Source organism: Pezoporus flaviventris, unplaced genomic scaffold (genome assembly GCF_033815535.1).
Source record: "Pezoporus flaviventris isolate CSIRO_AGI_PZ_B2104156 unplaced genomic scaffold, CSIRO_AGI_Pfla_v1 ptg000031l, whole genome shotgun sequence".
NCBI lineage: Eukaryota > Metazoa > Chordata > Aves > Psittaciformes > Psittacidae > Pezoporus > Pezoporus flaviventris.
The window spans coordinates 25,175,685-25,200,476 of record NW_026892579.1 but is presented as its reverse complement, the minus strand read 5'-3'; the positions used below and the strand labels follow the sequence as shown (position 1 = coordinate 25,200,476).

Here is a 24,792-nt window from a genome sequence, read left to right as displayed (position 1 = left end):
ACAAAATTATGAGAATGACACATCAGTGTTAGTTATAAAAACAGAAACCAGAAATCCCAGCATCTCCTTGGGCTCTTCTGCACAGGAGAAGATGGCTGCTGTGAACGCAGCTGTGTTGGGGGAGCTTTTGCAAAACAGCTATAGGTAACATAAACTCATCTCATAAAATATTCTCCAGTTAGTATGGCTTTTCTGACTGTAGCGATAAGACAAGGGGTAACAGGTTAAAACTTAAACAGGGGAAGTTTAGATTGGATATAAGGAAGAAATTCTTTACTGTAAGGGTGGTGAGGCACTGGAATGGGTTTCCCAAGGAAGTTATAAATGCTCCATCCCTGGCAGTGTTCAAGGCCGGGTTGGACAGAGCCTTGGGTGACATGGTTTAGTGTGAGGTGTCCCTGCCCTGCCCATGGCAGGGGGGTTGGAACTAGATGATCTTAAGGTCCTTTCCAACCCTAACTATCCTATGATTCTGTGATTATAGAAACTAGGAGCATGATTTTTTTCTTTAATTTTAAGCAATGTTTCACTAGCAGAGTGTAGTGTTACAGTCCAAAACATGTCAGCAGTAGGTTCTGGCAAGTCATATCATAGAATCATAAAATACCAGGTTGGAAGGGACCTCAAGGATCATCTGGTCCAACCTTTAAAAAAATATCTCACTGGGTAGGGTTTTACCACTGTCTGCTTTGGGCTATTGTTCTCTCAAGAGATAAATATGAATTTGTGCACATAATTCATCAGCTCTAGCACAAAAGCCATTGTCTTAGCTTAAAGCATAGATGAAGGTAGTGTATGCTAAAAGGAGAAACTTTGCCCTGAAAGGACCATAACACAAGCAACTTGAAGATGTCAACTTGCAGGAAATGGATGACCAAGTAGCCTGGAGGCAAAAGCTTCATTGAAAGGTACATCTTAAATATGGGGCTGTTGATAGGATAGTGAATTACCCTATGTGAATTCTGGACATTGTCATGATCACAAATTATAATTATTTGGAAAACTACAGATAAGTCAGGGACTTTCTGTCCCTTTTCAAGGAAGGCCTCAAGCAGAGTATAGGAGGGATAGCATGGAAATTATGACATTACACAAGAGAATCTAAACAAAAGATTTATGTTACTTGCTCCAATCTGTAAAATGAGATGGTGGCAGAGCTAAATGTTAGCATTTAGCAGAGCCTGCCTCCTGTCCTTATTTGCAATTTACTGAATAATCCTTCCTCAGGTTTTAATGGGAATCCACAAACAAATGTCTGGTTTAAGCATTACCATTTATGTATAGATTTATCTTTTCTTCAGGGTGACCGGGGACCAGCTGGCACGCCAGGAGTAGCCGGGACACCGGTATGTGTATTCATTAATGAAAACTCAGGTTTTTTTTAGTTGACCTGCTAAAAAACAGGTCAAGCAAGGTGCTGAGCTGTAATCTCAATCGCTGTTTGTGGAACACCAGTGCTTGCCTAATTTTTTATAGACAGGTATGAAAATTTTGTGTTTTTCCTAAAGAGATGAGAGTTTTAATACCACTGAGGGTTCATATTATTATTAAAATGACAGGTGGGAATGGTGTGAATACATGATAAAGCTGGAATTTGAAGCTGCATATGCTTACTTAAGAAAGCATATGAGATTCTTATTGCCTCAGTTTAATATAGTTAAAAACATTTTCTGTGCTCCTGAGCATGCACAAATTTCTGAGTATCTTTCTGTCACAAAGAAATATTAAGAGCGTTAGTTATTGAAATCCACAAGGATCTGCATATCAAGTAGATCTAATATTTGCTTTAGGGGAATGCTTTGTCAGCTATTTACATGTGGTATTCAGAGAAGTTTATGAAAGTCATCCAGAAACTGTTGTGGGTGAAAGTAAATGTAACTAATGATAAGTTGAAATTATAATTACTTATTTGTGTTCTTAAAGGAAATGAAGACAACTTTTCTTTATATTGCATTCACAGTTTAATAAGAAAGTGTATCCATATTTCAGGAGGCAGTATGGAGTTACTTATATGCAAATACATCTATTATTAAATTTGGGCAGCTACCAATCCATTCAGGAGCTGGTTTTAAATTATAAATGTGCTTTGCGAGCCAGTCTATGTACTTCTATTTCCATTAGCCATTGATTTAGCCTATTTCCTGTGAGTTCCAAGAAGGAACGTCAGCCTAAACAGCTTGATTTAGTTAAGTTCTTCTAAAACAATATAAAATGGAACATTTAAGGGGAAGAGTGTTTCTCTGAGTTTTATAGTCCATGTAAGTTTCAAAGCTTGTTGCTCTGAAATATATATTTCATGCTGTGAATCAATAGTGAATTAGCATGATCACAATTGTTCATTCTGTGTATTTTCCACTGGATATGTTACAAGACTTAGTCTTGTTGCCCTCTATCCTAGCTGGATATAAAAAAATCGAATAAGTTCCCTTTATTGCTGATGGAGTTGTGTTCTGTAAATTACATTTAATTCTAATAAAATCCACTGGAATAAATTATTTGCTTTAACATTTTATGCTAAGCAGTTTTAATTAACAAATAGACATAGGTACCACAATATTTTTTAGTACTCTAGGAAGAGTTTTTGCAATATATCTATGTATCTTACTGGAAGAGAATTTGTCCTCCTTGCCTTGCATTATTTCCTAGATTAAGTAATGGACCCTTTCTCCCATTTGGAAATATTCTCGTTTTAGCTTTGGGCTTTTTACTGAGTGGGATTATCACAGAAGCTTGGATTGAAATTCAGCAAGAAGTGCCACCAGTGCCTATTTCCTCAACTGTCCTCAGTTCTGTTGTTCCTGAAGTTGTCACTGGAACTGATGTATTAGATCCCTCACTTGTACAAGTCAGCTGAGGATCAGGTCTAAGGATGTTTCTGGAAAATGTAGATTCAGGGTAATAGATTCTTGTCTTGCTGAAACAGGTAGGTTATTAAAAACAAAACATCATTTAAAATCACCATCTAAATGATGTGATGAGATAGGATTGTGAATTCTGGCAGGCTGAACATAAACTGACAATAAAAGTGGCCAAGAAAGAGCTTGAAGAAAATTTGCAAAAGTCAGTAATGCACTTTAAAAAAATCAGGACTAGGAAGTACCTGAAGGAAAAAAATCTTGATATCATATATACAGTGATAAACTTTGATCTGATATGACTTCTCAAGAAAGAAATCAAGGTGTTGCCAAAGAAAATTTCATGAAAACATTATCTCGGTATTCAGGAAGGGTAAAGAAGACCAAGTTATTTTGTACACAAGAGCCAGATTAACATGGCACAAATATTAAAATATCTGGTAAAATATCTGGTAAAATATCTGGTAAAAAATATTTCTGTTCCCTTAAAGCATGTAACAAGCAGTAACATGAATATTTCACTCAAATATATATCCTCTTATTTTTGACCTAAGAAAAATTATGTTTTGCTTCCTAGTAATTTGAATTTTTAATGTTCTCTTTTTGCAGGGAAAGCCGGGATCTCCTGGGTCCCCAGGGATGCCAGGGGAACCTGTAAGTATAGATTTGAGTACTGAATTCTTATGATAATGCACAAATATTTCAAACACTGAATGCAAGATTTACATGCAAATTTATAGGCATGTTTTCTTCTTTCTTAGGGTGAAAGGGGCCCTATAGGAGATATCGGCTTCCCTGGGCCAGAAGGGCCACAAGGAAAACCAGTAAGCAATTTTATACTGAATATATGTGCTCATTACAAAAGAATGCATCTTAGTTTATTAGAAGTTACAAAAGAAATGAGATTACACCCTACTTTATGTTAGGCTAGATAAAATCTGAAGAACACTTAGAGCTACAGTGTTCAATATTAACCATTCAGTCAAGAATTTCTGGTGGTGTGATGTTTCAATGTTTAATGTTACTGAGAAGTTGCCTTTAAAGGTCTTATGTGAGGGTCCTTTGGATCCGTTGACTTAAAGGATCCTCTTGTATTTTTTTCAGAAGGAGAAATTAACCCAGACACTCAACAGAGTCTATGAAGGGCAGATGAAGGATAGGGTGACAATTAAGTTCTTAGTTTCAGTTCAGATAGAAAAGTGTGTGCTTCATTACTCTTAATAAACTTGGTAACTCTTCTGTATACAGGTGATGCAGCACTGCAGCTGAAGCATTTACTGTTCACTTAGGATATGTCTATCTGACCTCTTTATTTAATAAAAGAGTGGCAGCTGTTTAGCCATTACTGCCTGAGCTGGTTTAAAACAACCTAGTTTATATTCTAGAAGTGGTTTGGCTAGGATAGTCCAGAACTCATAATCTTCCCCCCAAAGCTTGGTGTTTGGGGGACAAGCAATAGCAGACCATTTCAGTCTGTTAGCATATCTCCATATTATGCTTCTGTCTTGAAAGAAGAGACAACTTCTGTAATTTCAGCAGCAAATTGCCCCTAGGTGCCTAATCTGTGCAAAACCCAAGTTTGCAGTATGAGAGGGAAGGAAGTATTCCTGATGTCTTTGCTCATGCCAGTCCTTCTTTCTCACTCGGTTGAACAACAATGAATTTCCTGTGTATACAAATCTGTTTATATCCTAGTAAATTAAACAGTGCCAGAGCACATATCTTGCAATTTTCTGGCATTTTGCTATTGTTAACATACCCTCTGGCATTATTTTGGTCCATGCCAACTAGGACTCTCAGATAATGCCAGTTTAGGGGACAAGGTGGGCCTGGGACTGTTTCCGGAAGGAAATGAGAATACCCTCTTTTTTGAGAAGGAAGGTCCTTTCCAGCCCTAACTATTCTACGATACTATGATTCTATATTTAGATCAGGAGGCTGAAACTGTAGTGTGCCACAGCCCATAAGGACCAAAGAATGGATCTGGCCATTTTCTGTTAAGGTGTAATCTGGAAGAGAAGAGTAATAGGACATAAAGGCTAACATCTACAATAAGAAAAATCTCTTTTATGGTTGCATAATGACTAGCTAGGACTGGAAGAGTGTTTGTACAGGTCCATATTCCACATTTGCATAATTTCCATATATCTTGTCATTTAAAGATGTGCACCAGCTTTAATAAGCACACATCTTGATGCTGAAGACTTTTTTTATCTGCTCTCAGCTCCAATTCAATGTGCTTGCACTTCAGTATTGTGCTGAGCTCTCTTATTTCACATTTCAAGACTATTTCTATGTTGCAACTACACAAACTGCTGCCTCTGTAGCCTCAAAATATGTACGGGTACCATCACTAAACACAGCTTTACCCTTTGTATTTTTAAATTTCATATACGTAAGTATATTGATTAAAAATTGTTTGTTTGTTTTTAATAGGGAATCAATGGAAAAGATGGATTGCCAGGTCCTCCGGTAGGAAAACATTCTTTTGCATAGTAGGGTATTTATTCTTGATGGATACCATAGCTGTTAATCACAGAAGTTGCTTTCAGTTCTGCTAACAGATGAACATACTAAAAAAATCTTTAACTGATACTTTTATCTTTTTTCAAAAACAATTTTCCAGGGTGCTGTAGGGAGACCAGGAGACAGAGGACCCAAAGGAGAACGTGTAAGTCCCTTGTTTCAATATTTTTTTGTCTTTTTATTGAGCATCTGAGCGCCTTATCAGGCAAAACCAAGAAATTAATTCTTTGTGAACTTCAAGCAGTCTTCTAGGCCACTAAGAAGTTTAGTCTGGACATGACTTTAAGGAATTAGAGTTGAGTTGGCTTTTGCATTTAGAGGAAGACTTTCTAAAACAGTTGGCCTGGACAGTGTAAATAAGATCAATAGGCTGAAAAGTGGAAAGTAGCTAATCCTGTTGTGATGCCATCAGACTTTGCAAGAGCTGTAAAGGTTGCCCTGTCATCATCCCTGGGATCTTTGTATGTCACAAACACAAATCACATTTTATATAAAACAACCTGGTTGCACTTGGGCAGCAGGAATGCCAGTGCAATACCTTACTGGTTCCCAAAATGCTTAGACTTTTCTGTTCATGGTAAGAAGGTCATGGTGGACAGGAATCATTATAGGAGATGAGAGATGATCTTTATTTTGCTACAGCAAAGAAAATCCCAGAACCTACTCTGCTGCTGTTACAACGTTACTAAAGTCCTCATATCCTAATCCAGTTGATACTGCATTTATTTGATGAATCAGAAAAGCACCTCCCTGTGTAATCTGGAAAAGGAAATGCTACTTTATGACACTGAGGACATATGAGGTTTTAACCATTATTACAACAACTGTCCCATATGACAACTGACCCTTTCCAATGTTCTGTTTCTGCCTTGAAGGACACTAATTAAACGTAAGATCCTTCTTTTGTACCACCTACTGTGTACTGAATTACACTGCTCAACCTTGACCGTCTCAGTGTCAACCTATCTGAGTGCCCTGCAAATAGAACTGCACACATACAACCAAAAGAGGAGGCTGAACTTCTGAGTGCATGACCTTAAAACATACTGACAGAGAGGAGAATGTTCGAGAAGTCTTTTGAGAGACAGAGACGCAGCCTTAGCTTGCTTCATCAGAGTGAAACTTGAGAAATTTATGGGTAAGAGAAGAGGACGTATTTATTCCAGTGTCATTGGTGATAGAGTACATACATACACACATGTACCTGCAGCCATAGATGTAAATGCAGATATGCGCTTCTTCTCAGAGAGGTCACAGATTCCTGAATCTGCTCTCACTTCTGGGATCACTGGCAAAACATGTCATGAGCTAGCTCTCTCTGTACAGAGAAAAAAAATATATATATATATGCACATACGTATACATAAAATAAATATATAGATACAAGATTAAAAAATTAATCAATTTCCATAAGTATTTTTGTCTCACATGATAATCAAAATCTCTCACAATCTTTTATAACACAAAAGCCAAATAAATGTCTAATGCAATGCCTCAGTACAGTTTTCAGACAGCTGCCAGTTGTTCCTTACAATTCTTCAGGAAAAAAATAGGTTTGTGGAAAACAAGGGGAGATCTGCCAAAGAATTAACAGTGAAATACACAGCAGAAGTTTGCATCTCAGGTAAGAGATCAGTGGGGCAGTTGGAGTTGATTTTTCATTTTCCCCCCTCTGGATCAGGTATTACAGACCTGCATCTGTGAGAGAGATTGCAGTGATTACAGAAAATAACAGAAAGTCAGTATTCTCTTGCAGCCATTATTACTTCTGCTGTATAGCGTACTCCTTCAGTTTGAGATCAGCTGTTGCAATTACAGAAAAGAGAAGCATCAAAATTGGAGCAACAGAATAAAACTCATGAGATTTTCATGCCTAATATAAGTATATCCTTCTAGAATCATTTGAAGAAAGAAGACATTGCCTCAGCTGAAGTAATCTTACACATCCTTTGAGTGACTAAACACTGCTGTTATTACTACTTTATAAAATGAATGACAAACCAGTTGAAAACACGTAGTTTATATGAATCAGACATATGTCTTTCAAGTCACTTCAGCAACAGATTAAAGTACTTGTGGCTGGCTCCTTTACTGCTGTTATCTGCATACCTTGATCAGCTAGAGCATGTAGAAACCTAGGGAAAGCAATGGTTTATTCTGCACAGAATTTAGCACACGGTTAAATGCAAGAGATGGAAGAGCACTAAGAAGGATGAGGATTGAATAAATTAGCACCGTAGGCAGAGCTTGCAAAACACAATGTGCTACCCTGTTTTTTGTACAATTCATACTGAAGGAGAGTTTAAAGAGGAACCAGAGGAAGACATGACCTAGTTTAATGAATTTTTACTAGGAGCTTCTTCCAAATACAAAGAAAACACTGGAGGCAGTTAAAAAAGCACTTGTTTGAAAAGTGGCTGTAGTATTTGATCTGCCTCCTACCATTGGGAGACTGTAAAATGGGAATCGTTTAGAAGAAAACTAATTCTAGGATCAGCTTCACATTGCCATAGCACTGTGGGCTTACAGAAACCTACATCTTTATTTCTAGTAGAACTGCTATCCATGCCTACTCTGCAGGGTTGTAAATGTGGGAAATTTTATGTGTATAGTTATGCCTTAATATGCTTTTAATGAAGGCTTCTTGTAAGTACAGTAATCTTCAGGCAGATTTATTTATACATGTGGATGCTTGCGTGTGTGTGTGGGGTCTAAACTAAACATTATATTAAATACTGTACCTCTTTCCAATTTTACAGAAACATAGGGTGAAACAGAAGTTTTTCTTCAATTTTATAATGTTTCAGGTTGCTGTGAGTGAAGTAGGATATACAGACTGGTTGCAAAAACTTTGTTTAAGGCCAGGAAAGAGCCTCTTCTTTGCAGACTACAAAAGTTCTGCTTAGTCGGAATCTTTCCTGTGCCCTGAATTTGTCAAGGTGTAGCAATACATGTGCTGATACCATAGCTGTATGCAGGACAGAACACTTTTTCCTATAAATCTTAAAGTTTATAGAAACCTGAAAAGATATGCCTCTTCCATCAGAACATTACTCTTCCAGTAACCCAAATGCACATACATTACCTTTCCTGCTCCCACCAACTGGTGAAAATTTGGAAGTTCTTTGACAGGGGTTTCAGTTGTCTTAGGTATCACATCATATCTTATCTGTCTTCTACCAAATAGCTAAAGTAGCCGTGTGTTTGTTGGAAATAATTAATATGCTGCATATTTAGAGTTTTGCCTGAGGTATTAATGCCCAGAAAATAAAACTGGAAATCAGGTGTCAGCAGTAATGGCAGGATAGGTCTTTTAAGAAACACACAATAAATGTAATCACATTGAGATTGTTTCTGTGTCACACTGACATCCTTGAATAGGATCATGTTAGCAGTTTGACAGGTTGTATTGGGTTTACATGGCAAGGTTTTGGAAATAAGGAGGCTACAGGGGTGGTTTCTGCGAGAAATGAGCTGCCCCCAGTATGCCAGACAGAGCCAATTCCAGATGCCTCCAAGACAGATCCATTGCTGGCCAAAGCTGAGGCCAGAAGTGATGCTGGTACTGCCTGTGTGATAGAAAGGGTAAAAAGTGCTGCACAACAACTGGGAGAGAACACTGAGAAAACATGAGAGAAACAAATCTGCAGACACCAAGGTCAGTGAAGAAGGAGGAGATGGGTACTCCAGGTGCTGGAGTAGATTCCCTGCAGACTGAAGAAGATCCTGATGAAGACAGGTTGTCCCTCTGCAGTCCATGTAGGTCCATGGTGAAGTAGCTATCCATCCTGCAGCTCATGGAAAAACCTATGCTAGAGCAGGTGGATGTGCCCTGAAGGAGGTTGCAGCCAAGGAAGAACCCACACTGGAGCAGGTTCCTGGCAGGACCTGCAGCCCATGGAGTGGAGCCCACACAGGAGCAGGTTTTCAGGCAGAAACTGTGTCCCATGGGGGATCCGCACTGGGGCAGTCCGTTCCTGAAGAACTGCCCCCGATTGGAAGGATTCATGCTGGAGTGGTTCATGAAGGACTATCTCCCATGGGAAAGACCGCACACTGGAGTAGGAGAAAAATTTAAGAAAGAAGGAGCAGCCAAGATGAAGTGTTAAGGACTGACTACAACCCACATTCCTTATCCCACTGCATCTCTGAGGGAGAGGAGGTAGAAGAGTGAGGAGTGAAGTTGAGCTTGGGAAGAAAGGGGGTGGGTTGAGGAGAAGGTCTCACTATCCTGTTCTGTTATTAAGTCTCAATAAATTAAATTAATCTTCCCCAAGTTCAGTTTTTTGTTAACCCTGTCAGTAATTGGTGAGTGATCTCCCTGTCCTGATCTTGATTTACAAGCTTTTAATCTCATTTTCTCCCTGTCTTGTTGTGGAGGGGTAGTGAGAGAGCAGTTGGGTGGGTATGTGGCAGGCAGCCAACATCAGCCCACCATGGAGGTTAAAAGTGTAAGTGTGAGATGATGAGGTCTCAGATTTTGACACTTGTGGATTTTTTTTTCTTGCAGAAAACTTTTAGAGTTCAGAGCCTCTGCACTCTTACTGAGGGCAATTCAAACTCCAGTTGGGAATGTGCTATGGTTTCAGTTAATGCAGTAAAACCTCACAAGTTATAATTGATTTTGTAGTGAAGCTTAGTTATAGTCAATAATAAGCTCCAACTCACTGTAAATCACAGTTTGGAGGACAGATAGGTGATAAAAGTGTTATACAACCTCCTACTTGCATCCTTACCTTTCTTTATTTCTTTTTCAATCTTTACCTGTCATGTAAATATGACTTAAGAAGCTGTAGGTTAAGAATGCAATTAATTCCATTCATTCACCCTTCATAAATGTAGATTCTGGATTTAGCTATTAATGATGTAGTTAGTTCTTGATGCTGTTTGGTGCTCGTGGTGGAGCTTAACTTTAGTTTAAGTGAAGCTTCAAGGGCAGACAGTGACCCTTAAGAATTGCCAGTTGTTCATTAATGATCAGAGTGTGTGACTTGTGGCACTAGGCACCACAGCTGTACTTCAGTGACCTAATAGCTAATACATTAAGTGACTATAAAAGATTTACTTTCTCGCAAATAAAACAAATGCCATCTCACCCATGACGGAAGTTGTTGGTGGACAGAACACTGACATCTAATTCATTTTGTTTGCAAGGAATTTACTCATTATAGATAGATTTGTGGATTTGTTGTTTCTTTGATTAACTGAAATTTTGTCTATGTGCAGAAATAAAATATCAGGCTTTTAGGGAAAGTTACAGAAGAATCTTGATGCCTTGTGCGTGGGGAAATTTGAGCACCTAAATTCTACCTGTACCATATTTGATGTTTCTAAATCCTTGTGGAAGGGCTATAAACTGTCTGCACCAAAGTTCTGTCCTTGAAAAGTAGGTTACAGAGTCAAGCTAATTTTTTTGTCATTGACTTCAACACTGAAAGTGTAACAAAACAAAATATTACTTGGTGTGTTTTCAGAAACAAGGGTTATCCTGTAAAATAAGCTTCCTTGCATTACTCATAAAAACTATCTCTAAACAGGGAGAATTTTCTCTTGGGTGGCTTTTCTCAGTTTTTTCCACTGTGTGCAATGATTTTCTTTCTGCTTTTATTTTACACAGGGAGATCAGGGTATTCCAGGAGACAGAGGTCCACAAGGTGAACGAGGGAAACCTGGCCCATCAGGAGAAAAGGGGGATGTGGGTCCTGTTGGACCCCCAGGAGACAGAGGCTATCCAGGGTCACCAGGCCATCAAGGTCCCCCAGGTTCTCCAGGACCCCCAGGGTTTCCAGTAAGTAAATACAAGTTTTCTTTGGTTGTCAGTGAATTCAGATGATGTGAAAGTAGCATGTGCTGAGCAGTGGCAATTCAAACAAGAAATACAACAGTATTAGAAAAACTAAGGTATATATTTAAACTTTATTTATTTAGATCCTGAAAATATAGTTACTCAATACCGTTAATTTTCAAGCTTTTCATAAGCTTAAGAGCTCAAGTTTAAGTCTTTGCCACTGAGAGGGAAAATGAGGCAAACGAAAATGATTCTTAATAAAAGAAGAATCAACATTTAAAAAGTCAGCAAAATGCCGCATGTCAGTTGTAGATATCTTGGTTTGTCCCCATGTGTGCACAGAGACATATCCATGTTACGAGTTCTTTTTACCCTAAATCAGATAGGATAAAGCTCTAAAAAGCTTTTCCAGGGAAGTTATTGGTCCTGTGATGCAGTTCTAGTTAGTCAGCTGTGCCTCAAAGCAGCTAGTAGTTAGAGGGGGTGAGAAGCCGGCAAATGCTATGGCAAAGGCAAGTATAGCATAGTGGTGTCACTGAACGTCCTTGCTGTCTAATGAAAATTAATTTTGCTACACATAACATGCTGATAATCTTGACAGTTTGGAAGTGCCTCTTCCACTACGTGGTATTAGTAGTCTTTATAGAATTATAATGTATTTGCAATACAGTGACCTTAGCAGTTAAGTAAAACACACACACATTCAAATATTTAACTTTTGGTAAAAGCTTTACATTTTAAATGATATTTTCTGCCTTTTCTTTTTTTATTATTATTCTTGTATCATTATAAAGTGCCCTCTGTGTATTTCTTCTGATACATATCACCTTTTATTTTCCTCATCAGGTTGATACAGTTTCACTCGACGAAATAAAAAAAATCATCAAACAAGAAGTTCTTAAGGTTTTTGAAGGTAAGAAAATGAAGTATTATACAATTAAACATAAATCTTAAATTACCTTCTAAATGTTTTACATCCCTACAGCCTTTATATGCATTTCTTTACATGTCATGTAACTTACGCTGCATTTGGCAGCTGCTTTGTTGCTGTAGCTATGTTTAATTGTTGTTTAAGTCTACTCAATATAACTCTGTTCAAACAGTTATAAATTACAGTATCTGTTAACAAAGTATTTAATTCTGTAGAAGATTAGCATTAACATGCAGTTTGTTCCAAATCATAATAGCAAACGTATGTATGTATCATTTTAGATACATGTATGCATCATACACTATTGCAGATACATAGGTATCTACAATGTATCGTTAAAGACACTGAAGATTTATTAAAGAGGAGACAATAGAAAGATCTAATTATTTTGGCCGCTTAGTGGATGACTCTCCAAATGAGAGAAAGGCTTGACAGCTTTCAGTCATGCAGGTCTAAACTGCTGTGCATTTTCAGCAAATGTGCTCCAAAGCTCCCTTGCGGACCACCATCTTCTGGCACAATTTAGGCAAGTACCAGATTCAGTCATGGCCTTTGTACTATGTAATCTTTCTGAGGTGTGTCCTTACTCTGAAAAGGAGGTACGTTTCTTTCCTGGTGTTTTCTCAGTCAGGGTTGAAAAGCTATGACTCAGGTAGGTGTCTGAAATGAGCTTCTGCTCCAACATCTCTTAACAGTAGTTTCTCTTCCATTGCAAAATGCATTTCTTATGTCTGCAATATGCTTAGATAGTTAGTCATTATTATTTATGGTTACAAAACTTTTTATCTTTCAGGGATAAAAGAAATCACATAAAGCTCAAGACTTTTTAAACTGTTCAGGCAGTTTTTCACTTTAGAACAAGGCTATTGTTCTTTGTATTTTCACCCTTCCCCAGACTGCTACCCCTTAGGAGTTCAACCTACTATGTATTCCAAAGCATTTTGTTGGCTGAAGTTACCTCTTCTTCCCATTCAAATGGAACGGTAACAAGTTAGTTAGTCTATTCATAAAAATAAAATATTAAACAGTGTCCTGCCTACAGGGAATGTTGGCTTTTGCCTTTTAAGCTATTCCATTTTCTACGCCTCATTAGTGATGCCACAGATCTTCTGGCTTTGTTTCACTTTGCCTATTTTCTATCAACTTTTATTTTTTGTATGATGCCCACTCCTGAAACTCCACCACATTAAATACCTGATAAATTGTGAAATACTTAATTAAGGTTTTTAATCCAGTGTAAATGAGACAGATTCAAGGTTAGTGCCTATTTTGTCTACCTCTAAGGAACACTGAAATGTTAAAAAGTGCACTTTATTCCACCAGTTTAAACAGTTCATGATGAAATCTTAGCTAAATGCTCAGCAATTAATAATGTTTGCTGAGAACTTATATGGATATTTTTGCAACTTTTTTCAAGGATTCTGCATATTCCAAGAACTTGGAATTTGCAGTATTTAAACTCTAATTTGCAATTTACTGTGAGTTACAAACATACAAGGTAGCCCTTCATAGGGGTGTTAAATACTAATTATTCTGTGTTATGTATTTTAAGTACTTCCATGAATCAGAAGTTATTTGAAATATTGGAATACATTGGTAAAAGAGAGTGATAATAGATACTTTAGTACAAATTCATTCAGATTATTTCAAAGGGTAAAGACTCAAACATGAGTCTAGAGGTGGAACTGAAGGCCTCTACTTATAGGAACACTTAATGCCTTGACGTTTAGAAGGATTAAACACTTTACCTGGCGCTTTGGGATTCATTTATTTTCCCATACTTTGCAAGCAGATTTCTTAACCACTTTTTTTTTGTGTCCTTTGTTAATAAAGAAAGGATGGCTCAGTTTGTATCCCAGCTGAAGCTGCCTGCTGCAATGCTTGCCTCCCAAGCGCATGGAAAACCAGGGCCTCCAGGAAAAGATGGGTTACCGGGACCACCAGGAAAGGATGGTTTGCCAGGGCCACCAGGAGAACGTGGAATTCAAGGTAGGAATTAAAAAAAAAAATGTTCCTATGAAGTGTATATTGAAATCTTTATACACTTGCTGATGATTATTAAATAAGGCAGGATTACCCATCTAGCTTCCTAATGATTAACTTTTAAAACTGTACTTATGTTTTTCCAGACTAGATCTAAATATTAACCCATAGTAAATGTGTGGATTTTACTGATTAAAAACTCCTAATCAGTGCATTTTATTCTAATAAGTGATGCACTTAATTACTGACAGATATCTAAAGCTGACAGGTATCTAGGCTACTGTATCAGTTTTGAGGGTTATTTTTTTTCTCCAAAAAACTTTAACAAGGAATAAAAACTGCCAGCACTCTAACATAACTATTTAGATCTTGTTCCATATTGAGAGACCATCTTATTTAAGAAACAAAATTTGATCTCCAAGTCAGAGTGCTCTCAGCAATGATGCTGAGACAACACAGGGGAGGAAGAACTGAAGGCAAATATTCTTTAAGAAACAATGAAAAAATAAATATTACCACATTAATTCTTCTTACAGTGAAGTAACCTATTCTCATAAATCAGTTTCAGAGTAATGAGCTTTTCTCTATACCCCAAATGGTAACTTGTACATTGCATTTGGACAGTGTAGGACTCTTGTTTCACTGAACTGTCTTTTAGTGCAAAATTCACTTCAAGGAATCCAGGCTTATTGTACCTGTGACCTACTGTAGAGTCAGCCTCTCAGAGATTAAAAGGAAGAGGAGAACAGAATAAGAGGATAAAAGGATTTATCGATAAATAATATTTTGTGGTTGGGTAATATTTAATTTGCAGTTTATCTGTAGGTAGTTCTTTATTATCTTTTGTTAGTTTGGTCTGCTCTGGAGTCAGAGCAAGGCAGACTGGAATGAAGAACATGAGAGTAAAGCTGAAGATGTGTGGATCCTAAAGCTATAAGAAGAATAAAGAATTACTAACACTGATAAGCGCAAACCACTGAGAGAAGCTTGAAAAATGTGATGAGCTCAGAATGAGAAGAACAAGAATAAAGGATCAAGGAAAACAATAAAAGGCTTAGAATTTTGCAACACTGACTTCTTCATTACCTAAATATTCAGATTACTGTAAATGGTCAACTTCAATGTCAGTGCCAGATTGTTCAATGATGATGTATGTGGTGGATAGTCCAAGATGCTTCTGGAAAGTGGAACTTTGTACTAGGCTTCATTTCCAGCTAGTGAGCATCAAGAGTAAAGGTGATAGCTATGCTTGAAAAAAAAAAATAAAGCTGCTTTTTCATGCCTTATGCTTAAGTAAAAGTAGTGCCCATGTATGCAGGATTTCCATTTATTTTACTGGTATGCTCGATACTCTTTTTTGATTAGTAAAAGGTAACCTAAGTGAGAAGCATTTACTTCTCTGATACATCAAAAGATATCTGAAATTATACTTCCAAGGAAAGAAAACCAAAACTTTGTCTTGCCTCCTTTTTACACTCCAAGTAAGAGATAGTCCTGTGAGAGAAGCACACTTACAAATGTCCTTCATGCCTTTCGCAGTTGTGGCTGTGAGTGTTACTGCTTTGTGCCAACAGTAAAAGAAATTCAAGTCTCTGAGCAGCTCAGAAAGTATCCTTCTATATTCCAGCTTATATTCAGCCATACACAAAGACGTAGCAGACAAGACAGCTTGGAGAAGCATGTTACATGCATGTGTGGCTGAGATCATCAAGGTAGCATGCTGTGTGCACATATGTCCAAGTCATAATACAGATTTAGCACTGGCTGACAGATATTCCTTAGTATTTCTCACTTTGGTGTAACCCAGATTGCCAGCTCCAGAGTTTTGTGATTGATTGCAGTAATACACTTCTGGACTGGCAGAGTGAAACAATCGGTTGTCCCATATAGCCAGTGAAAAGAAGTAGGTAGTTTTGGAGAGCAATTAACAGGACCTCTGTGAACTCCTCCAGTGCCTGTTTGTGATGCTGCACACTGAGCAGTGAGACTGCTAGAGCCAGCCAGTGGGAAAGGCAGGTGTCACTGTGCACTTGAAGAGGTGCTTAACTTCACTTTCAGCTTCGCCGGAGTTCCTCCATACACCTTCAGTTGGGTGCCAGTTCCCCCAGGAACTGATCTGATATCACCTGGCTGGATTCCACAAGAGCCTCCTTCTGCACGGCAAAACAATAGGTAGGGGTCAAGCCCAGAGGCAGAAAACATAAGTACTAACTTTTGGAAGTGTAGCTGTTGCCTTCAGAAATTCTATTTCAGGAATTGCTAGGCTCTTGGGCATAAAGTCGTTAATTTCTAATAAAGCTCAGGACTGTTACCTGCTGGCCTTCAGCAAGGTGTGTTCTCAGGTACTTCCCAGTGGTTCAGGTGCAAATAATTTTTATTTCATAGGATGGTCTCAATAAACATATAGCATGCAATCAAAAACCAACAAAGAATTACAACTTGAATTATGAAACATACAGTTGGTATTTAAACATACTTTATATAATAGTGATTAGAAGATTTCTATATATATATTTCTTCATTTTTAATATAATAGCCTGTGACACATACATCAGCAGGCTGATACTGTGAAGCAGTGTCGCCAGTGAAATGTACACCATCTGTTTAATCGGGAGCAGAGGAACTTGTTTACTCTGTATCAGTTTTAAAGGATGCTACTGTTTCATAGAGAAACTGGAAGTTTATTTCAACACTTTGTAGACAAGCTATAGCAATGTCATCCATTTGCAAGTATTCAATTAGCTTGTCATGTGTTAGAGGATCTAGATCTATTAACTTCATTGACTTGAATTTTTAAAACCATAATAGTAAGTGAATTTTGTAATCCAGAGATCTTTTATGTTAATATGACTGTTGTTTTTCTCTCAATGGAGAAAGTAAGATTTCATCTAGTTAAACTTCACTGTTTCTAGCAAATAAAGGAAACTAGTGTTTTGTAGGTCTTCATAACTCATGGTAGCCTGAAGAAATCAGCTCAGGAAAAAATAAATGTCAGGCTATGAATACTGAAAGAACTTTATTTTCATTGCTAATCTGTTGTAAATCTTTAGTCCCTTATTTTAGTCTCATTAATTTTGTATGGTGGGAGCATGTGGAGTGGAGTATGATGTCAGCTTGGCTGATGTCAGGAACCCGCTGTAGTAGATGTTGCTCAGACACAATCAGTCTTCTAAAATAGCTGCACTGGTTTCGAGCATCACCTCCTATAAAATACTCTTTGCTGAGGAGGGTGAAGTTAACCTGTTTCACTTTGATTTGAAACCCAACTACCACCTCTTAGCTGGGAGAGCTATAATACACAGAAGGAATGCAGAATATGGAGGCTGGATGAGAGGGCTTGCTTTTAGCACACTTCCTGTTCCTTTTTATTTGTTTGTTTTTATGAATGCAGAGTATTTGCACAGTAAAACACAGCAGATAAACTTCTGTCTCATCATACCTTGTCATGATAAGGTATTTGCCTCATTTGTATTGAAGAACCTCAGATTTCTCTATATACTTGGTATGCTAGTTTCAGGTGCTGCATTATTGATACAGTGAATGGAAGAGGGTCTCCACGATATCAGTGGAATACTTTTTGGAGCAGTTTAATCGAGAGAACTTTTTAACCTCCAAGTTCATAGACATTAAGTTCTGTACTGTGTTCAGCTCTGGGGCCCCAACCATAAGAAGAAGGATGTGGACCTGTTGAAGTGAGTCCCACAAAGATGATCAGAGGGCTGGAGCACCTCTCCTATGGAGACAGGCTGAGAGAAGTTATGATTGTTCAGCCTGGAGAAGAGAAAGCTTCAGGGAGACCTTTGAGCAGCTTCCAGTGCTTAAAGGGGGCCTTACAAATAATCTGGAGAGGGACTTTTTACAAGGGCATGTTGTGACAGGACAAGAAATGGCTTTAAACTGGAAGGGAGGAGATTTAGATTAGATATTAGAAGTTCTTTACTGTGAGGGTGGTGAGACACTGGCACAGGTTGCCCAGAGAAGCTGTGGCTGCCCCATCCCTGGAAGTGCTGGGCTGGATGGAACTTTGAGCAACCTGGTCTAGTGGAAGGTGTCCCTTCCCATGGCAGAGGTCCCGTGGCAGAGGTTTTGGAACTAAATGATCTTTAAGGTCCCTTCCAACCCAAACCTTTCTATGGTTTCCATGTAGAGCTGAGGATGTTGTGGTCGTGATGTTTCTGACTGTGATGTTTATAGAAAGCACCAAACTGAGATCTGTATTTTAGCTGTTACCATTCACCTGTGAGCAAAATAAAGCTTTTCCATTTAAACACATACTTCCTACATATTTTTTCTATTTACTGTACTACCCACACTGGGTACATGTTTACATATCAAAAATTTTGGGTTGCAAAAATCACAACAAAGCTTCTGGAACCCAAGTGAAAGACCTTGCTAAAACAGCTACCTTTTGGATTAAACAGGTACCTCTTACTGGAATTGTAATTCTACCAGTAAAAATAGACAATATCTTATATGTGCCTTTACATTAAAAACAATTAAAATCTAAATCTGTTTTACATGTACATTAATGTTTTCCATTGACTGTGTATGAGTTTGTTACTTAGAGCTCAGAGAGAAGGTGATATTAGCCTCCAGAAGTATAACCATGGCCCTATTTCTGAGCAAAAGATACCTCATTAAAAATCAAATATTTTCCTGCCAGATTTACACATTACATTGTTCAGATTGTTTACATATAAGCCTGTTTACTAGCTTACACCCTGTTAAATAAAACATTATATTTAGTTTAAGATATCTGGGAATATTTGTATCAAACTTGTCATCAGAACTACAAACTACACCTTTGCATGCATATTCAGATACAACCAGTAATTGTTTAGACTGCCCTGGATCATGTATTTTTATTGTCAGGCTGCCCTTTTCCAATTGTAGTGGGTTTTTTCCATTTTGTCTTGAATTTCAGTGATGTTTACAAAATCTTTCAGTCTTCTCTCAGCCTCTCTTCAATTATGATGTCTCAGATACCTACAGTAATGATTATCATGGAGATTGTAAATGTGATATATCTTGAATGTGATTTCTCTCTTTTCCCCATAACTAAAGAAAAGCAAAACAAATGATTAGTGGCTGCACTACTTTTAAAAATTGCAATTAACTGGGTTTGTAGTGAGAAATGTACTGTAACTATCTAATGTAAATTAAGAAACATATATAATAAAAAGTAAATGCAATAGATCCTGTGGTTGTATGATTGGGCTTCTCAGACATTAGCAACTACTGCTTGTGTGCTACACAAGACTTTTAGAGCAAACCAACTTAATGTAGTTATAAATACTACTGTGGTCATCAAAGAGCAAAATCAAGATTCACAATTGAACAGAACATGTACATCTGCATATTCCCTTTTCTGAGTCTTTATAGCTTGTGTGCACATATGCCTTGTACAATTCTGCTTAACACAACTCTGACCAGAATGCATGATTAATTGAATTTCATTTCTCTGTGAGCTTTTTATTATGTGATGCATGCCATTCTGCATGTGTTTTCTAGTGGTTTTGCTTCACTTTAATTTCCTTCTTGGGGTCCTGAGAAAAGGGTAAGATAGCTGATGCTCTGGTTTTAAACCTAGAATGATTGCAATAGAAAATAAGACTTTCTACCGAAGTGTATAATGAGACTGTGTTTAACAGAAAACTTGCATATTCAATGTACCATTCCAACTGCATTGTGGCTGTTGTAACAACCCTGAATTGGTACCCATGCTCTTATAATAGTTTCCTTCTGGATTGTCCTATGAAGTACCAGTGTTGCAACAAACTGCAGTACAAGATAACCTTTGCCATCCATCTGCCAGTGCCCGTTACTCTTCAGAAGACATCAGATAGATTGATACCACTATGCTGGCTGCTCAGCCGTGGCTCTTTTAATTCAAGCTAAGTTACAGCTCTTCCTGAAAGGAAGTTTATTTTATGGCATACATGACACTGGAAATATATTGGTACCTGATGCAGAACAAGTTTAATTCCAAATGTCACCAGGAGTTGGCAAATTAACCTTCAACATATATCACCTTACAGGCCAACATCTGAGGTGTTGGGAGGAAAGAGGGTTTCCTTATAACCCCTTTTAAAGTAAGGGATTGTGGCAGGTGTCACCCTTGTTCCTTTAAAAATACCTTCATCCCCTGTCCTATGTAAATGGCATGGTCTAAACAGAAAAGGTACATTTCTAGATGTATTCTTAATTTGAAATCTTAAGGAAAAGGTTATAGTGATAGCCACCAGTGTTTTGCTCTAAAGCAGCCAGAGTGTTTTCAACTAATAAAATGTTTTACAAACGGTTTAAGGAAAAAGAAGCAGCTATTGGATATGAGTTGCAGCATCTAAAAAGAGGAAAGCTGTTTAGATAAATACAAAGCTATGGCCTGTGAAGAAAATGGACTGAAATATTCATAGTATAATTAGTAACCACCCCTTGTTAGCAATACACAGCTACTTGGATCAAAGTAGGCCTTGAATACTAGAACCCCAAGTCTGCAAAAGCTCAGTCCATGTGATGGCAGCTGTGTAACACTGGAGGGGGAGCAGGTCTTTTTTTGCGTAAAGGGGAATATCTCAGCGTACAACTATCAGTGTACTTTCTAAAAAGCACAGACATAAAGATTTATGTAGAGTGGAAAGGGCAAAGTCTTGCTCAGTTTGTGGGCTAGCAGAGAAGGGCTGGTCAGACCCCAGGTGGCCTTTGGGTTTGTGCTTTCATCATTTTGTCAAACAGGTAACACTGGAGCAGAATGCACATTTTGTTCTTTATTAAAGGAACTTCAAGAATGTAACTTAAAAGCTGTGGGAAAGTTCTGGCTAGTGAACACAGTGAGGGTCCTCTGGCAGAGGGTGTAATGGTCACTGCTAGAAAAGATCATATTTTCCAGAAGGAACTTACAAGGGTTGTCTCGGAAAAAAAAAATACCAATATCAGAAAAAAAGTGAGCATGTTTTTTCCCAGTGACATTTGTCTTAATAATTTCCTAGCAACATGATATATGGCAGATCATGGTTTATAATAAGAGAATTTTCTTATTTTCATATCTTTATTCTGTGTAGGTTATAGAGGACAGAAAGGGGAAAGAGGCGAGCCTGGAATTGGACTGCTCGGTAACCCTGGACCACCTGGCCCTGCAGGTACAAGTCTCCAGATTTATTTCTGCTGCTGTTGTTTATGAACTACTGGGCTTTTTTCTTGGTTTTCATGCTTGGTTGTGGCGTGAAGTCAGACCCACCTGCCTTGTCGCGAATGAGCTGGTGTGCAGCGATGAAACGCAGGGCACTGCACGTGCTCTGGCAAGGACTCTGCTAATTCTGACTTTGTTTTACCAGCTACTGGCCTGCCTGGCCCACCAGGAACGCCAGGCTTACCCGGACCACAGGGGCCAGCCGGACCCAACGGGAGATGCAATCCAGCAGATTGCTATTACCACATATCACAGACTCGGTCACGCACCGGTGGGAAATAAACACTTCTTCCCTAGACACTTGGATTCACAGTCACTTTTCACTCCTCTTAATGAGTTAATTTAATCTTTGAGATATTTGGTGCATTTTACCTTTTTTCTCCTCGACACTGCGTGGTATATGGATAATTTATAAGGCACAGAATTGAGCCTTTTTCTATGTTATTTGTAGTGTCGTAATTATGAAATTATGACAGATATTTTCCAGCATGCATTCCATGTGTTTTGTTTCTCATATTTATTTTGCTTAGAGGAGAAAATAGGCCTAAATAATTTTTGTAAGCTTCTTTCTTCAAAGAAAGGATATTTTATTGTAACTTAAGAGAGTATGTATGCCTCAGTATGTAAGATGGCTTTGTTTTTCTTGCTGGTGGTGAAGTTTAAGTGCAAAAATGCATTTCTGAAGTTTCAAAGCATACATGTTCATGGCAAATGCAGGACCTAAGCTGAAGCACTGGGAACTCAGTACAGGCTAAACGTCCATGTTCCTTGAAGAGGCTCCAGCGCACCTTCTGAACCAGGTCTGTGTCATGCACCACCAACACCTACCTATCATTTCAGTCACTTCCTAGATGTCAAAGAAGGAAACAAAGACATGTTTATGATCTCTCTAATCTCATCCCTTCAGATTGACTGGAAAATTGTCAGATGTAGCCCTGAGAAGCATCGCTCCTGACTGGATGCGGTCCCAACAGATGGCTATGGGTACACACTGAGACAGTCAAAAGAAGGAACTTCACAAGCCTCTAATCTTACTGGTGGCACGGTTTTCCTCTTCCTCCTGCAATAATAATGTGCCAAAATAAACTTGAGAGGAACCTGGAAACAGTAGGATGCAAAACTCACAGGTCCTAATAGCTGGTTGCAAAAAATTACTGGAGTTCAAGAGAAAGTTGGAGAAAATGCAAAACACTCTTGGAAAAGTGCTACAGAGAGCACGATTGTGTGCAGTTTGCAGACATCAGTAAATCCTACAGGACCAGATGTCCATGAAGAAGAAAAAAACAAAGCATAAGTCAAGTCCTTTAGGGCTCAAATGGTTAAGCAAAAGAAATGATGGAGAGAATTGATCATGCAGAGGCTGATTCTGAAAAGGAGGGAGGAGGGTTGTCTAAAGTTTCACTCCTGATTATTAGGATTAGTCCTATGGAAGTTGATACAGTGCAATAAGAAGTGAAGGTGCTGTTGCGAGAACATGGACGCCTATAATCCAAAACCTCAAAAGTTCATACACAAGCACTACTGAGGGCTCTTGCCCCATCATCGGGTAGCCAGTCATTCTCTCCCATGTCAGGCAGGGAGGTGGTTTCGGTGACTTCATGCTTGTGCTGCCAGGGAAGTGTTTCCGAAGTGGAAGTGCTGAGTTCCAGAGAAGCTGTAGTGAGACATGAATCCGGCTGACTTCTGGGTTTTGCTTAAAAACAGTTAGAAATGACTGGTGGCTGTCTTGAAAAAAAGAAAGGAAAAAAAAAAAAGAAACACATTGTCATTTATTCTGAACAGAGTTCCCAGCATTTGCACCCAGGCCAAAGGAGTAAGATGAGTGCAAGAGGTGATAGAGTTAACTGAGGTAGCTGGGGAGCACAGGCCAAGCCTTCAGGTAGGGTTTCAAAGAGGAAAAGCATACCTACTTGACATGTTGGAGGGAAGAAGGTGCTTGCCAGAAGCAAAGATGTTTAACTAAACAGAGAAGGAAGGCTAAGAGTAAATCTCCGGGACAGGAAAGGGCAGCAGAAAGGAAAGTCTGCAGCTACCATAAACCCATCTCCTGGAGGAAATCTGCCAGCTGTAAAAATGCCCTGCAGCTGGGGACCCCCTTGGAGGGGTCAGGGTGCATTGTCTTTTCCTCAGGAGGATGGGGATGGACAGGTCAAAGCCCATGGGTGAACCACAGTCCTCACACCTTTCCTGCTCATCCCTTGGGAGGCAGTAACTGTCCCTTCTCTAGGCCAGTGTGTCCTCCGCTCTGCAGGTGGTGGGCACCCATCCCACCAGGACAAAGGTGCATTTGTAACAAGCGGTCCTGCCTGTACCTAGCTCAGACCACGCTACTCCTGTTCCAGACCTCCTGTGCCCATGGTTTGCTCTGTGGTGTTGCTCACATTTGCCAATCTGGTCCTCAAAGTGCCATATCTGTGCTAACACTGGGAGCTGGTGAGGTGGCTTGAAATTGAGTTCTTACCTGTCCTGAGGCACCTACTGCTGTCCAGGCCACGGGTCTGGCAGCCCAGCCAGTAAAGCCAGGGGCCTTGCACCAAAGTGTATACCCATGTATATACACCAGCAGATGGGCAGGCCCCAAATACTGTTTTGCATTCAGTTAAATGAACTGCTGGTCAGGTATCTTGCGTGAACATTTTTTCATCCATTTCATTTTCCTTCTCTAGTAATTCCAATAATGTAAAAATCTAAACTTTTTTTTTTTTTTTACTTCATAAGTTAATTTTAAACTTGTTTTCTGTGATAATATCAAAAGGGTGCTGTCTTGTGAAGAGTGTCCAAGTGACTGAGAGGTTCCAAGCAGCCCTGTCCTGGAAGGCTGTACATAAAGTACTGAGCCGTGTTAAGTGTATCTGTATATTTTGGGGCTTTTAGCTAGCAGAAACCCAGCATCTGGTATTTGCCAGATGCAGTTGCTGTATGTTAATTTACTTGAATTTATCAGAAAGTAGAACACTTTTTATATTTGAAGAAGTTTTATTTTTTCATCTATGTTTCTTACAGATGCCTTTTTCCTTTTATAGGCTCAAATCTAAAGGTCTTTTTAAAATGTATTTGAACACTTTCAGTTGGTTTGCAGGTAACATTGGTAATTATCTTGTTGTGTTTTTATTTTGCTAAAAGCCCACTTTAATTTTCTCATGTGAGAAAACGGGTATTTTTTCCTAGGGGCTATCTCCATACATTTTTTAAGATGCCATATTCTTCACTGGGGTAGAGCAGAGTTAATCCCAGTTTAACTTCACATTGGCTTGTTCCTACTCTGTATCTTTAGAACTGAAAGTGGAATGTAGCTTGAAACATGCTTCTGCCTAGGTTTCAGGTTTTGCCCCAGAAGTTTCTTTGCAGTTTCAGGTTGATGATGTCTTAGCTTTGGAGAAAGAGCCAGGGAGGGCAGAGGGGTGCTCACCTATCTTGCAATTTGCATTATCAGTTTTGTATCTGTTTTGATCACTCTGTGCTGCAGTAAGTACCACAAGGAGCTAAACGCAGGGGATTGTTTTTTTCAGTAGATAAGGTC

General features: G+C 38.7%; 1 protein-coding gene across 4 annotated transcripts in view; it reads left to right on the top strand.

The window, feature by feature from the left end:
• Positions 1–24,501, top strand: part of COL19A1 (collagen type XIX alpha 1 chain) — a 180,486-nt gene extending 155,985 nt beyond the window's left edge. For all 4 annotated transcript variants that reach the window (XM_061460530.1, XM_061460531.1, XM_061460529.1 and 1 more), the window contains 10 exons: positions 1,302–1,346; positions 3,465–3,509; positions 3,617–3,679; positions 5,292–5,327; positions 5,482–5,526; positions 10,999–11,169; positions 12,016–12,082; positions 13,934–14,089; positions 21,145–21,222; positions 21,418–24,501. In XM_061460530.1, coding sequence (XP_061316514.1) covers positions 1,302–1,346; positions 3,465–3,509; positions 3,617–3,679; positions 5,292–5,327; positions 5,482–5,526; positions 10,999–11,169; positions 12,016–12,082; positions 13,934–14,089; positions 21,145–21,222; positions 21,418–21,554 — 843 coding nt within the window. In that variant the 3' untranslated portion in view covers positions 21,555–24,501. The remainder of the gene's footprint in view (positions 1–1,301; positions 1,347–3,464; positions 3,510–3,616; positions 3,680–5,291; positions 5,328–5,481; positions 5,527–10,998; positions 11,170–12,015; positions 12,083–13,933; positions 14,090–21,144; positions 21,223–21,417) is intronic.
• The last annotated feature ends 291 nt before the right edge of the window (positions 24,502–24,792 follow it).